The sequence below is a fragment of the Prionailurus bengalensis genome, chromosome B3, assembly GCF_016509475.1.
Source record: "Prionailurus bengalensis isolate Pbe53 chromosome B3, Fcat_Pben_1.1_paternal_pri, whole genome shotgun sequence".
NCBI classification, from domain to species: Eukaryota; Metazoa; Chordata; class Mammalia; order Carnivora; family Felidae; genus Prionailurus; species Prionailurus bengalensis.
This window is the reverse complement of record NC_057355.1, coordinates 107268999-107284241: the sequence shown is the minus strand read 5'-3', so window position 1 is coordinate 107284241 and position 15243 is coordinate 107268999. Positions and strand designations below refer to the sequence as shown.

At 45.4% G+C, this 15243-nt stretch overlaps 1 protein-coding gene across 1 annotated transcript in view; it reads left to right on the top strand.

The window, feature by feature from the left end:
* The window catches only part of RTN1 (reticulon 1), a 228432-nt gene that overhangs the window by 117210 nt on the left and 95979 nt on the right, over positions 1 to 15243 (top strand). Inside the window, exons 2-3 of the mRNA XM_043556281.1 lie at positions 5321 to 6094; positions 14047 to 14775. Coding sequence (XP_043412216.1) covers positions 5321 to 6094; positions 14047 to 14775 — 1503 coding nt within the window. The remainder of the gene's footprint in view (positions 1 to 5320; positions 6095 to 14046; positions 14776 to 15243) is intronic.

The following is a 15243-nucleotide window of genomic DNA, read 5'->3' as shown; positions in this document are numbered from 1 at the left end:
GTAGTAGAGCCACAATACAAAACTAAGCTGTAGGCCACCAGTCCCTTAAGCTCAGTTCTGTGAGGAGGAATCAGAGTTTAGGAGCTGAAGGATTTTAGGATTGAAACTTTCCTCGGGAAATGTAAAAACCACCTTCCACAAGCCATCTTTACTACCTCATTCCTTAATATCGCCAGAGGATTAAGAATATAAAATAAAACAAAACAAAACACCCACCCTTTATGCAGTTACTGAATTTGTCTAACTCATGACTAGTATTTCTGACCTAGGACATGGATGGAGGCAAAAGCCTAATTTGATTCTCACCTGTGCTTTAATGACAATAGTTTTAGCTTATTTTCGTTCTTCTTCCTCTTAGCTTTTGGCTAGAAATAGTGGCCTGTGAATCCTTTGGTTTTTTTTTATTGTGAGCCCGTTCCTGAAAAGTTGCTTGTAAATTGAAAATTTTAATGTCAATCCCGTTTAAATGCATCCAAGTCGTGAATTTGCTGTGCCTTCCTGTATAGCTGCCTCCCGAGACAGCATCTGTGGGTCCGCACATCGACTCTCGAAGTGCGTCTGCCTCCACGCAAGTCAGACTTCTAGATGGCCAAGGAAACAGCTGGAGAGAATGAGGAAGTCAGACGTTCCAAGGAGTCTTTGGTTATATAAAGAAAGTAGTAATTTCTAGCCCAGACAAGGAAAGCACTTTTATTTGGTGGATTTGTATTTAACAGTGTTCCTACTGAGGGCAAATGGCTTTTGCTCTCTGCCTCAGTTCTCACATCTGCCAGCTCTACAGGAAGCGCTGACAAGAATTAATTGGCTTTCCTGAGCCTTGAGGCTCAGTTCAACTTCTCAGATCTATAGTCCCACAGGACTCTGCCCTCACATAATTTACTGTCTAGAAGGACTTTCAGTTTTCAAGAGTTCTGTCTGATAGGCACTATATAATGCATACGCATTTCAGTAAGTTAGACCTTAGAGAAACTTTCGGGGTATTTAGCTCAGTTTGAGAAAAGGGGACATTATTTGTTGTTTTTACAAGGGTCCTGACATGTTCGCACCTAAAACGTGTGGTTTATACAAGTGACTTTATTCTTCCTCCTCTTTGTTGGTGTGGCAAGGAGGTCCTTCCAATTTGATGTCAGGCTCTTTAAGCAAGACAGAGCTGGTAGGCCAGGAATTTCAGGGGTGGGAGTTCTTCCTAACTGTTGATTCTGTTTATAGACTCGCAGATGATGTAAATGCACTCTAGATCCTATTCCCTTCATTACCAACGTACATCTGGGAAGCCCCTATTCTTTGTGGCATCACCTCAGGGAAAATTATATTGATTCTCTTTTACAGGTAAGGCAGAAGTAGAGGAGGGGCACCTGGGTGGCTCAGTCTGTTGGGTGGCTCAGGTCATGACCTCGCAGTCCGTGAGTTCAAGCCCCGCATCAGGCTCTGTGCTGACAGCTCGGAGCCTGGAGCCTGCTTCAGATTCTGTGTGTACCCCCCTCTCTGCCCCTCCAATGCTCACACTCTGTCTCTCTCTCTCAAAAATATAAATAAAGAGTAAAAATAAATAAATAAAAAAGAAGTAGAGGAGGTTGTATCTGATGACAGGGGCAGCCAGTCAGTATAAATAATCATAGAAAGGTGGAAAGGACTTCAGCACTTGTCTCAGCAACTTCCGCCCACATGCTTGCTCCTGCCTAGACAGATGCTGGGCCTCTCTCTATCTGGGTGCCCACAGGGATCAAAACACTCTTGTTCCCAAGATGCAGGACCATACCCTTGTTGAGTAACTGGAATTCTAGACTGTTCTTTCACATGATAGATTAAAAACATCCTCTTTGTAACTTGCATCAGTTCTAATTTGTTCTGAGGAGCTGCGTAGAATAAGTCTACTCAATGATCGATTGGTCCGTTTATTCATTTTGTATCAGACACTTACTATGTGCAGTATAGTGTGCAAGACATGAGCCTCAAATTCCAGGAGGTGACAGGTTAGTAGGACATAACATGGACACATGCCATAGGAGCAGAATAAATTAGCTGCAACAGGAAAGAGGAGGGAGGAATATAGGAAGGGGTCAGGTCCTGACAGTATGGTCAGCAAATTCATCACGGAGGATGAAGCATTTAAAAGCTACTTATCTTTAATGGCTTGAGGCTAAAAGGCAGAGATTTGGACGTGAAGATTGGAAGGATGAAGTGTTGGAGAAGTGATAGGTACTTTATATGAACCAGAGCTCAGAGTTTGAATTGGTGCGTGGAAGGTAGGTCTAGAAAAGCCGGTGGAGTAAGTGTGAGACTGTGAGGGGTTTTGTGTGCCTGGAGTGGAGGGTCAGCGAGAGGAGCAGTAGAGATAGGGCTGTGAGTGAGGCCATGTGGCGTTCACCTCATCGCAAATGCCAGCCTGCAGAGTTTAAGGATTATCCAGTGATTCAGGGCAAAGCCCTGGGGCCAGTGGCTGAGCTGTTGACAGCTGTGTGTAGTATGATAACTGATGGCAGGAGACCGTGGGCAACATGCCAGGTATAGACGTTATGGGCCAGGAGCCCTGAGGTGGCCCCTGCAGTGACAGTGTCAAGTGGGAGTTGAATGACAATGACTGTGCCACAGCCCTGGAAACCACCTACTGCATATTCTCCAGGAGAGCATCCTTGTCCCCATGGCCCACACCTCCACACTGTTTATATCCATGGGCAAGCCCCTCCTTTCTGGTGAACAATTTCTTAGTAATGCATGGAAGTGCTTCCAGAGAATTGTGGTAGACAATCCCCAGATCCAGATATCTGTAGTGAAATACCTCAGGTTTGATTTTCTGCCCCCGGTGAGGTCTACATGTAGGCTGAACCCATATAATGAAAGAAGCTTTGAAATACTTCAGGGTAGAGGTTATGTGTGCACGTATGGATTTAACTTTAACAGCTTTTTCTTTAATGGTGTATGTATGCTTCGGTAATAAAGTCCATCATTACCATTTTTCCTTCTGTAATTGAGCTTTTTGTTGTTGTTGTTGTTGTTGTCTAACTTGCAAAGAGGAGCTGCCTTGGGTAAAGGAAGTACAATTAGAAGCTTTGCCAAAATATACAGATTTGAACTGGTCTGTTTTTCACAAAATTCTGCCACTTGCTCAATAGAGGATCATTATCAACTTTGGGGGATCTTCCAACGTGTCTTCTCACACAATCGTGTTATTTGTGTTTTATTCTAAGCTTCAGATTACCTTCTTTTACTTTGCAAGTATTCATTGAGTACTTACTATGTGCCAGGCCCTCTTCTAGGTGTTGGACTCCCTCAATGAATCAAATATTCAAAGATTCCTGCTCTCATAGAGCATATTTCAACAATCAATAAATAGGTAATAAATAAATAGGTTAATTAAGTGGTATTTTATTTATTTTTTATTTTTTGAACGTTTATTTATTTTTGGGACAGAGAGAGACAGAGCATGAACGGGGGAGGGGCAGAGAGAGAGGGAGACACAGAATCGGAAACAGGCTCCAGGCTCTGAGCCATCAGCCCAGAGCCCGACACGGGGCTCAAACTCACGGACCGCGAGATCGTGACCTGGCTGAAGTCGGATGCTTAACCGACTGCGCCACCCAGGCGCCCCAATTAAGTGGTATTTTAGAAGGAGACAAGTGTTACAGGAAAAAGAAAAGGTAGAGAGAAAGGTAGGAAGACACAGGATCACCAGGGAGTTGGGACGTGAGGGCTGGTTGCAATTTGAGAGAGAGTGGTTGGAGTCATCTTCCTTACGAAGGTGACCTTTGAGCAGACTTGGTGGTGAAGGGGTCAGGTAGGCAGGTATCTGGGGGAAGAGAGCTCCAAGGAAGGAAAACAGCAAGTGCAGAGGCAGGGGGGTGCTAGAGACGTTGTGTTTTTCCATTCCCCAAGCAGTGGCTTAAGCAACCAAGAAGAGAGCTAGGAGAAGACAGAAGCCAAGTTTATTTGTGATAAAACTGGCTCAAAATTACTTCAAAGAAAATTCTACAAATTGATTTAAGGTGGTAAAAAGGGTGTTAGGGGATGTTCCCTGACTTTGAGACTTACTGGATTTGAATCCTGGCTGGGCCACCTTCTCTTTGTGAGATCTCAGGTGAGTTATTTGGCCACTCTGTTCCTCTGTTTCCTCATCTGTAAAACGTAGTTAATGATAGTACCTATCTTCTAGGATTGCTTTGATGATTAAATGAATCAATATTAATTAAAAGCTTGGAACTCTCTCTGACGCATAGCAAGCGTTCAGATATTAGCTATTAGTATTATCGTATCACTGCTACTACTTTTTTTACTTTTATGAGTTGGTGCCCTGGCATATTCTTCCAGTGTGTCCTAAGAGTTTAGTGTATATTTGTGCATATGTATGTGTGTGATGTGTTGGGAATGTGGGGCTTAGTTTATAAAAGAGTTGTGAGAATTAGGTAAAATCACACTGCTTAACACATGATAAGCCCTCAATAAATGTTAGGTTTTCCCCCCTCTGGCAGCATTTTACAGCAAAGAAAAATTACAGAGGTTTCCCCTCTTCTTGCTATTAGTGAAGTTTTGGGCTGGTTTATGGGCATGAAATCCAGGTGAAACCATTGCATTGAGTCAAACTTTAGAAATTTGCTTTGTTCTTAGCACCACCAGTGGAACCAATAGATTCCCAGTGGGTCACTTTGAATATCACTGGGAGGTAGAAGATGGGCAGTAGGCGGGTGAATAAAGAGGGAAACAAAATGAGGGGAAAACCGAATAGGGAAGTGCTTATTAAGGTGATACTTCTTTGGGATGAGGCTATTGGAAAACTGGGAGTCCCTTTCTCTGAAGACCTTTAAAAAGAGAAGGGACAACATAAATCCAGGTGGAGCAGGTGGCCCTGACTGAAAGGGCCAGGCCAGAGCGTCTCTTGTGGCCTCTCCCAGCTCGCTGAGTCTCCAAGTACAGCCCCTTTCCCCACTTGGCTATCCCATTGTTGGATTTACAAACTTGAATCAGCCTACATTTCCAGCTCTATTTGGAGTCATTAACACTTGAGACCCTAAGAGGGCCAAGAAGGACCAAGTCACTGTATATTGAGATAGTAAATGTTGAAAATCAGCTTTCTAGTCCTCTGGGATCTGTCCCCAACTTTTCTTGGTGTGGCAGCTTCTGTGAACCTGTGTGATCTGCCACCCAGAAAACAGCAGTGCTGAGGGCTGTGAGGGAGCCCTGAACATGAGTGTGCTCTGAGGGGACTCCGAGGGCTTCAGGAGAAAGGATACCATGTCTCCACAGGATGGGGTGGGTGATGGGTTAGGCAGGAGAGAGAAATGAAGCCAGACACCCACTCCTTGTCTACTGCTGTTTTGATTCATAGGTGCAGCAGATGTCTCCAGTGCCACGGATCATACCTTTTCAACAGCATCAAAAGATGGAGAAGGATCGTGTTACACATCTCTGATTTCCAACATCTGTTACCCACCTCGGGAGGATTCTACATATTTCACTGGAATTCTTCAGAAGGAAAATGGCCATGTCACCACTTCAGAGAGCCCTGAGGAGTTGAGTACCCCTGGGCCCTCCTTACCAGATGTGCCTGGGACAGAGCCTCGTGGCTTATTTAGTTCTGATTCTGGAATAGAGATGACTCCTGCAGAGTCCACTGAAGTGAACAAGATCTTAGCAGACCCCCTAGACCAGATGAAAGCAGAAGCCTATAAGTACATTGACATAACCAGGCCAGAGGAAGTGAAGTATCAGGAGCAGTGTCACCCCAACTTGGAAGAGAAAGGCTTGGACTTTAAGAATAAGGACATTGAAATCGCAACAAAATCTGAAGAGGCCCGTGAACCGGAGAAACCAGCTCCTGTAGAGGGAAAAATCCTCAAGGACCATTTATTTGAAGAACCAACATTTGCACCTTACGTAGATGATCTCTCTGAAGAGCAGCACAGTGCTCCTCTGATCACTGCCCCCGTCAAAATCACACTCACTGAGATCGAACCTTCTGTTGAAACTGCGACCCAAGAGAAGACCCCCGAGAAGCAAGATATCTGTCTGAAACCAAGTCCTGATACAGTCCCCACAGTCACTGTCTCAGAGCCTGAAGATGACAGCCCAGGATCTGTCACTCCCCCATCTTCTGGAACAGGTAAGGGAACTAGTGTTCCTTGCCTTGGGAAAACCCAGGATTTGGAAATCTGAATTTTAAAGGGATGTAAATCTGCATTCAAAATATTTTACTATAAGGGTCCCTTTAAGTCTCAGTTTAACTAATTTAATTAAACATACAACTTTTTCAGTCTTTTTTTAGTGTTTATTTATTTGGAGGGGTGGGGGGCAGAGAGAGAATCCCAAGCAGGCTCCACACTGTCAGTGCAGAAACCAACACGGGCCTCAATCTCATGAACTGTGAGATCATGACCCAAGCTGAAATCAAGAGTTGGACGCTTAACTGACTGAGCCACCCAGGCCCCCTAACACAACTTTTTCAGTTTTGTGCCCATCGTACAAAGTTTGAGATCTGGGATTTTCCTTAAAGTCCTATCAGATTTGCCTTATAAAGTGTTTCTTTCCTCATTTGAAGACAGAGGTAAAGATCACTGAAACATGACAATCCTCATGTGGCTCCACTATTCAGAGCAGAGAGGGAGGTGCTGCTTTGCAGCTGGACCTCCAGGTCACCTGGAGGCATCCCAGAGAGAGCACCTTAGCTGTCCTCCCCAGACCAGCCAGGCCACCTGGGACAGGGCATTTCACATTCCTCGGCCCAGCTCCATGTCTGTACAATGGAGGAGGGCTGGGGTGGACTTCAGGGTCTTCAGAGGGACATGAACAGTGAGAGGAAACCTAAAAACAGGATACTCTTCCCCTCCCTTCAATCTCAGCAGGATCATTTTGGTCTTTTTACTTTGTTGAAGTGCTGCATACAGTTTTATTTCTTAAACTTAAAGGATTAATTTGATTAGAGTAAAAAAGTTCCACATTCACTAAACTATGATCTTTTTCATCTTGAACATTCTCCTACTGTGACCTAAGGCTGGGTGTTAAACCATACTCAGTATATCCTCTCAAATACAAAGGGGTCTCCTATACACGGGTGAAAGGCCAGAGTGGTAGCAGGAGTGTCCCCACCCCACCCTGGGAACCTAGTCCCAGGTGGCAAAAGCGGAGCCTTTGTATCTCTACTTCTTTTGAATGTTCACGAGGTATCAGGATAGAGAGAACCATGAGATGTCTTTGGATCTTCTCCTGCCTCCAGTGTCTGGCATTCTTGCCTGACTCAAGAGTGATTTACAAACCTTTCTGATTAACAAAAAAAAATGATTTTCAGTATGTCAGGAAGGAGCTTTTACTGAAGTCTTAAAACAGATCCAAAGCCTATTAGGAGCAATTGCTCTAAATCCTGATAATGCAGTAAGTCCAAGTGTTAGAGAGGACTTAATGTAAGTCTCTCCTGCCCTGTTTCTCTAAAGATTTTATCATCAATTCCTCTCCTTCCCCAACCTGATCTCAGACTCATTCAACTAAAAAGCTCCAAGGGTCTTAAAGATCCACTGTGCCACCTCCCTGATTTTCAAATTCATTCATTCACTCAACAAACACGTTCCACATACTTTCTTTTGGTCAGGCACTCTGCTAGGCACTGGTGAGGTTAGAACTGAAAAAACAAAAACCAGTTTCTACCTTCCAGTGGGATAGATGACCAAGGAAATAGTCACACTAGTGTGATCTGTGTTCTGAGAGAAGGAAACATAGCATGCTGAGGAACATCGGAGTCCAGAAGCTCCCCAGGTGAACAGAGCAGGAGGAAATAAAGGTGAAGGGGAGGGGTGGCCTTCCAGTCCGAGAAGGCTCAAGGACATGGAGGTGTGAGGTCACAGTGAATTTCCATGTGACATAAATTGAGGTTTGGATAGTGATGACAAATAAGAAAACTGAGGCTCCAAGTGAATTAGATATGACTTGTCCCAGATTATAGCATAAGGTAGGGACATGTCCAAGTCTCAAAGCCTCCTTGTGGTCTTTGTGACAATGCATCGTAAAACCCTTCTGTTATCCAATGAGTTGAAGATACTGATGCTTGGAAGATGTAAGCTGTAGTATCAGCTGTGCTTTCTCAAGCTCCAGGGTTGTCTGGGGATCAGTTTAGAAGAACTTCAGCCCATCTTCATGAAGAGTGAAATGCCCCAGCAATACAGGTCCATTTACATGGCACCTGCCTCATGTAAAAACTACAGTTTACAGAACTGATGAGAAAGACCTGATATGATGTAGGGTTTATGAATTATTAAGGAATATCCTTTTTTTTCTTTTAGTGGCCATAGCCCATTGGGGTTTGGAGCAACTTCAAGATAAGACAAAGACAGATCTGGCTGACATGATCTTGGAGTTTTATAACCTTAGGTTGTCCACTTGACAGCACAGGATTAGGACAATGTTTTCTTTTCAGTTGCTCCAAATAAACACTCTAACCAAACTTATTGAAGAAAAAGAAAGTCCCCAGACCCAGTACACAGTCCTCTCCCATGTTCAGCTGCTCCTCTCTCCACAGACACTTCACCTCATAACACCGGAGTCTAATGACAACAGATAAGAATAAAACTAACAGGAAAGATAGGAGGAATTAACTTGTCACTGAGGCCTTTCTCCTTGTTCTTTTTATCCTAAGAGGTTACCATAACTCCCTTCCCTGTCTTGAGAGCCCCTGGAACTCCAGGCATGTGACACTCTGATAATAATAATGATTCTAATAATTATTAGTAGTATTCTAATTATCTGTCCAATTCTAATAATTCTAATTATGTGAATTATGAATCAGGAGAAATTCTCATTTAGAACAATTTTAGCCACACACCCTGAAGCTTAAGCAAGGAGTCTAATATATTTCCTTCACTTCCAATAAATTATTCCATTTTGTAAGTTTCTCCAAAGTACTGAGCTATTTTCATCATGTTAAATAATATATTCTGAGGTACAGAGGCAAAAATTCTTACAGCTTACATATTGGAAATGTCTTCTCAGCAAAGACCAGTCATGAACACAAGTAAAGCATTCTAGGAAAACGTACTAAGGGCCCTGACACACGCCAGACCATTGGCCTACTGGCACCACAGTGTTTCTGACACAGTGCCTAAGAGTATGTTATGGAGGTCATGGATGTTCTTCAAGATGTTAGCCTCAGAAAGGACAGCAATCGAGAGGTCATTGTTAAACCATCCCAGCTTTCCTTAGTAAAAAAAATAAGCAATAAAAAGTAAACCAGTTTCACAGCATCTGAAATTTCACAGTCTGATTACAATAATGAGTGATAGAGTGTTGGGCGTGAAGGGGTCAAGGATGGCCTCTTTGAGGAGGTGACATGTGATCAGAGATCTGAATGAGGAGAAGGAGCTTACAATTCAAAGGAGGGGGTTAAATGGGGACCCCAGGTACAGAGGAAAGCAAGTGCACAGGCCCCAAGGCTGTATTATTTGGGAACTGAAAGATGATGCAAAGAACTGTTAACCTTAAAAATAGCTATTTTGCCAGAAAACATTGATTTATTCAGGAATGGCAGAGCATTACAATTCAGGACATGCTATCTATGGTAAAACCATAGGCAAGTCCAACAAAGGAGAAGAACATTATTTTATGGATAAGACCAAGGAAGTTGGGAGGGGTTGTTCTGAATGAAAGTCCATCAGAAAAAAGCAGGCGTTCAGAGTGATGATGGTTTCTCATTGACCAAATTGCAGGGGTAATCAATTTCTTCTAGAAGAGTCAATGTACATCTTTTTCTGTTGGGGCCTGTAAGTGATCATTCTTTCCTGTTGATGGTTCTTCTGTTGAGGTCTGCAATTGACAATTCTTCCTGTAATTGACATTGAGTGGAATAGCACCCCCTTCTAGCCTCTCAGTTGTTAGTGAGGTTTCCCTTTATTAGTTTTTACAGGGACAAAGGAAAAGTATGGCATAGATCAGAGTCGGGGGGGGGGGTGGGCGCGGGGGGCAGGGCCCAGATAGTTCAGGTATTCACATGCTAGGATGAAGAATTTGGATTTTGTTCCAAATGCAATGGGAAACTGCTGGAGGGTTTTGATGTGGGAAGTGACATCACTCATTCACTCATCCATTCACTTAACAAATATGTGTTGACCATTTATGGTCATGCATGCCAGGCATTGTCCCATCACCACTGGGGAAGCAGTGCTGAAACCTAACAAGGTTTCTGCCTGCACAGAACTTATATTCTATTGGGAAGACTTACATACAAATAAATAAATGTGTAACATAATATTAGGTATTTATAATGGTAATGAAGAAAAATAAAGCAAGATATAGAGTGAAAGAGTGATGGGGTGGTTGTGAGGAAAGTCTTCTCCTTGCTGATGCCTCTGAGCAGAGACCTGAAGTGGGGTAGGGAAGGAGCAAATCATGAAGACACATGAGGAGGAGGTACCAGGCCTGGAGCTGGGAATGTTTTGTGTGTTCAAGGAGCAGCTGCAAGGTCAGTGTGGCCAGATTGGGGAGAAGGAAGGGGAGAGGGGCAGAATCAGATGTGTGTTCTCAAACGATTCATCTGGATGGTGACTGAAGAATGAGCCAGGGGCAAAGGGGAGACCTGAATGGCAACATCATTCACAGTTGGATGGTGTCATCTGTGACTTGGTAAACTGGCCCATGTTCACCTTTCCTTTTATCATTCTAAATTATATTGTCATAATTAGCAGCAGCAGCAAACACATCTCCCCAGGCAGGGCAGTTCTAACCTTCCCAGTTTTTATAATCTGTTCAATTATTTTTACTGACTCTTTCTAGATTTGCTGGGTCAGTTGTGACACATACTAACCAATATCTCAGCTACAGGTCCATAAATTTTAAAAGCAAGAATACAAAAAACTTCTATTTTGTTTTAGTTTTTTTTCCCTGATTCCTCTTAGCACTTTGTTAAACTTTTGGTTCCTGTTAAGAACAAAGGATAGCATCTATAATTTCTACTGAGATTCTTTTAACTCATATTAAGGATGGATTCTTTTCAGGGTAGTACCTTCACCTGCCCAAGATGAAAGGCATTAGGGCCTTTCATCCCACACCTCACAGCTGTCTGATACCATCTGATTCTTGAGTAAATAAAGCAAGATCCTTGAGCCTTTTCTGAGTGCTGTACCTCAGTGGTTTTCACCTGGAGATGGGGTTGCCAAATAAAACACTCATATTTCATAGGATATCCTTACACTTAAAAAATTCAAAGTTTAGTAGAGATTCAAATGTGACTGGATATCCTGTATTTTTATTTGCTAAGTCTACCAACCCTAACTGGAGGTGACTTTAGAATTGCCCTTGGAGTGGGGCACCTGGCTGACTCAGTCGGTTAAGTGTCCGACTCTTGATTTTGGCTCAGGTCATGATTTCATGGTTGTGAGTTTGAGCCCCAAGTCCAGCTCTGAACTGACAGTGTGGAGCCTGCTTGGGATTCTCTCTTCCTCCCTCTCTCTCTCTCTGCCCCTTCCTCACTTGTGTTTCCTCTCCCTCAAAAATAAATAAAAATTAAAAAAAAAATTACCCTTGGAGGTACAAAATGCAGATGGTTAGGCCCCTCCAGACTCATTTCTACTACGTCAGAATTTCTGAGAGCTGTTCTGAGCCATACATGTGATTAAGAACCACCGTTCTAAAGATGTGAGCTAGTCCTCACATCAGCTCTTCTTTTTTTTCAACGTTTATTTATTTTTGGGACAGAGAGAGACAGAGCATGAACGGGGGAGGGGCAGAGAGAGAGGGAGACACAGAGTCGGAAACAGGCTCCAGGCTCCGAGCCATCAGCCCAGAGCCCGACGCGGGGCTCGAACTCACGGACCGCGAGATCATGACCTGGCTGAAGTCGGACGCTTAACCGACTGCGCCACCCAGGCGCCCCTCAGCTCTTCTTTATCGAGGACCTCCTGGGCACCAGACATTGCACTAGGTGCTGGAGAAATGACAGCAAATGAAAAGATGTTGGTTGCCCTTTGCGGTCCTGGTGCTTTCGGTCTGGGGTCGGAGAAAGCAGGGGAGTGGACGGAGACAGACATGAACGAAGTCATCACATAAACAAATACAAAGCCACCCAGGGCTCTTAGTTGTGGAAAATGAGTGGACACTAGCCAGTCTCCTGAACCATGCAGCGCCAGGTCGGCTTGCACACAGGGCAGGCTGCCTTACAGGACACTTGTAGCCTTTGAGCCCCAGGCCCTGCCTGCCTGTTTCGTGGTTTCCTAGGAATGGTGTACAAGCAGTGGTGATGTTGGTCAGACCCCTTGGGCCTCCTTGTGATACCTAGAAATCATCGCAGCTCCTACCTCTGGGCCTTTGCACTATCTGTTCCCTTTGTTTGGCATGCTTTTTCCTCTAATTATCCTCATGAGTCACTCTCTTACCTCCTTGAGTGTTGAATATAGGTTACCTTCCAGATGAGGTCTATCTTGACTATCCTATTTAAAATTGCAAATTCACCCCACCCTGTCCCAGCACTCCTGATCCCTAAACCCTACTCTACTTTTTTTTTTTCACAGCACTCAACATCTTCTTATATACTATATACTTTACTCATTTATTATATATAGTTGATGTACTGTGTTCTCCCACTAAAATATAAGCAGAAATTTTGTTACCTGTTTCATTCATTAATATATCCTAGATACCTATGAAAAAATTTTTTAATGTTTATTTTTGAGAGAGAGAGAGAGAGAGAGCACTGGCGAGTGTGGGGGCAGGGGGAGAGTGAGAAGAAGACAGAATTGCAAACAGGCTCCAGGCTCTGAGCTGTGAGCACAGAGCCCTATGTGGGGCTTGAACTCACAAACTGTGAGATCATGACCTGAGCCAAAGTCAGACACTTAACCAACTGAGCCACCCAGGTGCCCCCCAAACACCTGTAAGAAAGCCTAACCTGTAATAGATGAGTGAATACTGTCAGGTTAAAGGATAAAATCAATCCTGCTCTATAAAGAATTAGACAAATCTAAAATATTTGATCCATTGAGGTTCTCCCACAGTCCTAAAGCAACAGATGACCTAGCCATAGTCTGCTCTCCTTACCACCCTCCCAAATCAGTGACCTCAAAGCTTTGGAGAAATGACGAGTATTTCCTGCTTATAAAAGGGCCAGAGACTACTGTCTGAGATATTCTGAAATAAGGACCTGCTGTATGGCAAGGGAAAAACCAAGCTCCTGAAAACTGTTGTCATGGTGTTCCCAGGTAGTCTCGTCTAAGGGAGAGAAATATCAGCAAGATTGCTGGTGAAGTTTTCAGGCCATCTGGATAAACATCAGGCAGAAGGCAGGCATTCACCCAGGGGACTGGGGGTGATTCTCAGGTTTTGCTCTTCTCAAGAGGAGGGGAGGAGAGGAAAAAGAATGATGGTGGGCTCCACCATCCATTAGAAGCCCAGGGGGGATTGTGCATTATGGTAATCTTCACAGACTGCTTGGTAGAACTGGCAAAACCTTTCTTTTATATTGCCCTACTTTGTTACACGTTTCACTAAAAATGAGTAAAAGTATTGATTCTTATGGGAAATGTAAAGCTCAGAAGCCATTGTGTGTAGGGTCCAGACTAAGCTTTCTTTGCTCACTGAAGGAGGCAACATGAAAAGCAATGGACAAGGAGTAATGGATGATGTTCAGATTTGTTGATATTGGTGGGCCACATTAGAGAGTTATATACGTCAGATTACCTGATGAAATCTGTGAACTTGGAACACTTCCCTGAGAGAAGGTATCAGAAATTAAAACCATGACTTCCAGGATGTTTGCCACATTGAAAAAGAAAAACCAACTGAGGTGCTGTTGCTAAGAAATTGCTTTGTCATTTTTTTTTAAGTAGCTAGATTAAGATAGATAGGTTTGTAAAGCACTGATTAATTGGGCCATAACAGTAATTAGCCTTCTCCTTCAGGTGGCCTGCCTTTTCAGCATAGCCCTGGAAACAGACTATTTTTGTGCTAATGAGATAAATGTGTTTCTCCAGCAACAAGAAAACATCTCCCCTAATGGAATTTTGTTTTATTTCTTCTCTCTATGTCCATCTGTCTGTCCGTGTGCGTGCCTCTCTCGCTCTTTTTTGCTTTGTGGGACGACAGAACCATCTGCTGCAGAATCCCAGGGAAAATGCAGCATCTCCGAGGACGAGCTGATCACTGCCATTAAAGAAGCAAAGGGGTTATCCTATGAAACGGCGGAGAGCCCACGGCCGGTAGGCCAGGTGGCCAGCAGGCCCGAGGCCAAGGCCAGGTCCGGGCTGCCGGCCATCCCTAGCCCGCTGGACCACGAGGCCAGCAGCGCCGAGTCGGGGGACTCGGAGATCGAGCTGGTGTCCGAGGACCCGCTGGCCGCCGAGGATGCGCTGCCCTCGGGCTACGTGACCTTCGGACACGTGGGCGGCCCACCGCCGTCGCCCGCGTCGCCGTCCATCCAGTACAGCATCCTGAGGGAGGAGCGTGAGGCGGAGCTGGACAGCGAGCTCATCATCGAGTCATGCGACGCGTCCTCCGCCTCGGAGGAGAGCCCCAAACGGGAGCAGGACTCGCCCCCGATGAAGCCCGGCGCCCTGGACGCCATCCGGGAGGAGCCCGGCGCCCGGGCCGAGGAGGGCGCGCCCGGCCCCTTCCCCAAGTTCCCTTCGGCCGCCCCCCAGACCGGCCCCGAGCTGCCCTCCGGGGACCGGGCTCCGGCACCCGACGGGCCCACGGCGCAGCAGCGCAAACCTGCGGAAGCCGCGAGCTCCGGTCCAAGCCCGGCGGCCGCCCAGGGCCCTGAGCCGCGGGGTCCCGGCGTCGTGCCTCCTCTGCTGTTCCTCAGTAAGCAACAAGGTAAAGTGACCGCTTTCCTCATTGAAGCGACTTGTCTGCGCAGTAGTGTTCTTCCCCTGGGTGCTCTCAGGTACTCAGCCTGGCCTGGCTGGTCGACCAGTTGCCCAGAGAACAGCCAGGGGAGGAGGGTGAGGAGATGACGGAGAGAGTGGGCTTCGCAGCTGGGACTTGCGTGGGAGGCACGTGCTCCAGGGGGCCGCGCTGCGCTGGCTCAATCCCCGCGCGTCCCCAGTGATGAGCACTTTTGTGGACGCGCCTGGATCTCCTGAATGGAGGGAATGTGTCCTTGCTTTCATCCCGGGGTTGGATTTCCTCACTGGGGAAGGGTGGGTGTTTTGTGATTGTCAAGGCTCATTTCCAATCTCCCACCCCTCAGTGATGGAGAGTGGCTGCATCAACCCATCACCAGCACATCTATTTCGCACCCAAATTCGCACCCATTTAAATGGCCCCGGTAGGATCTCAGCA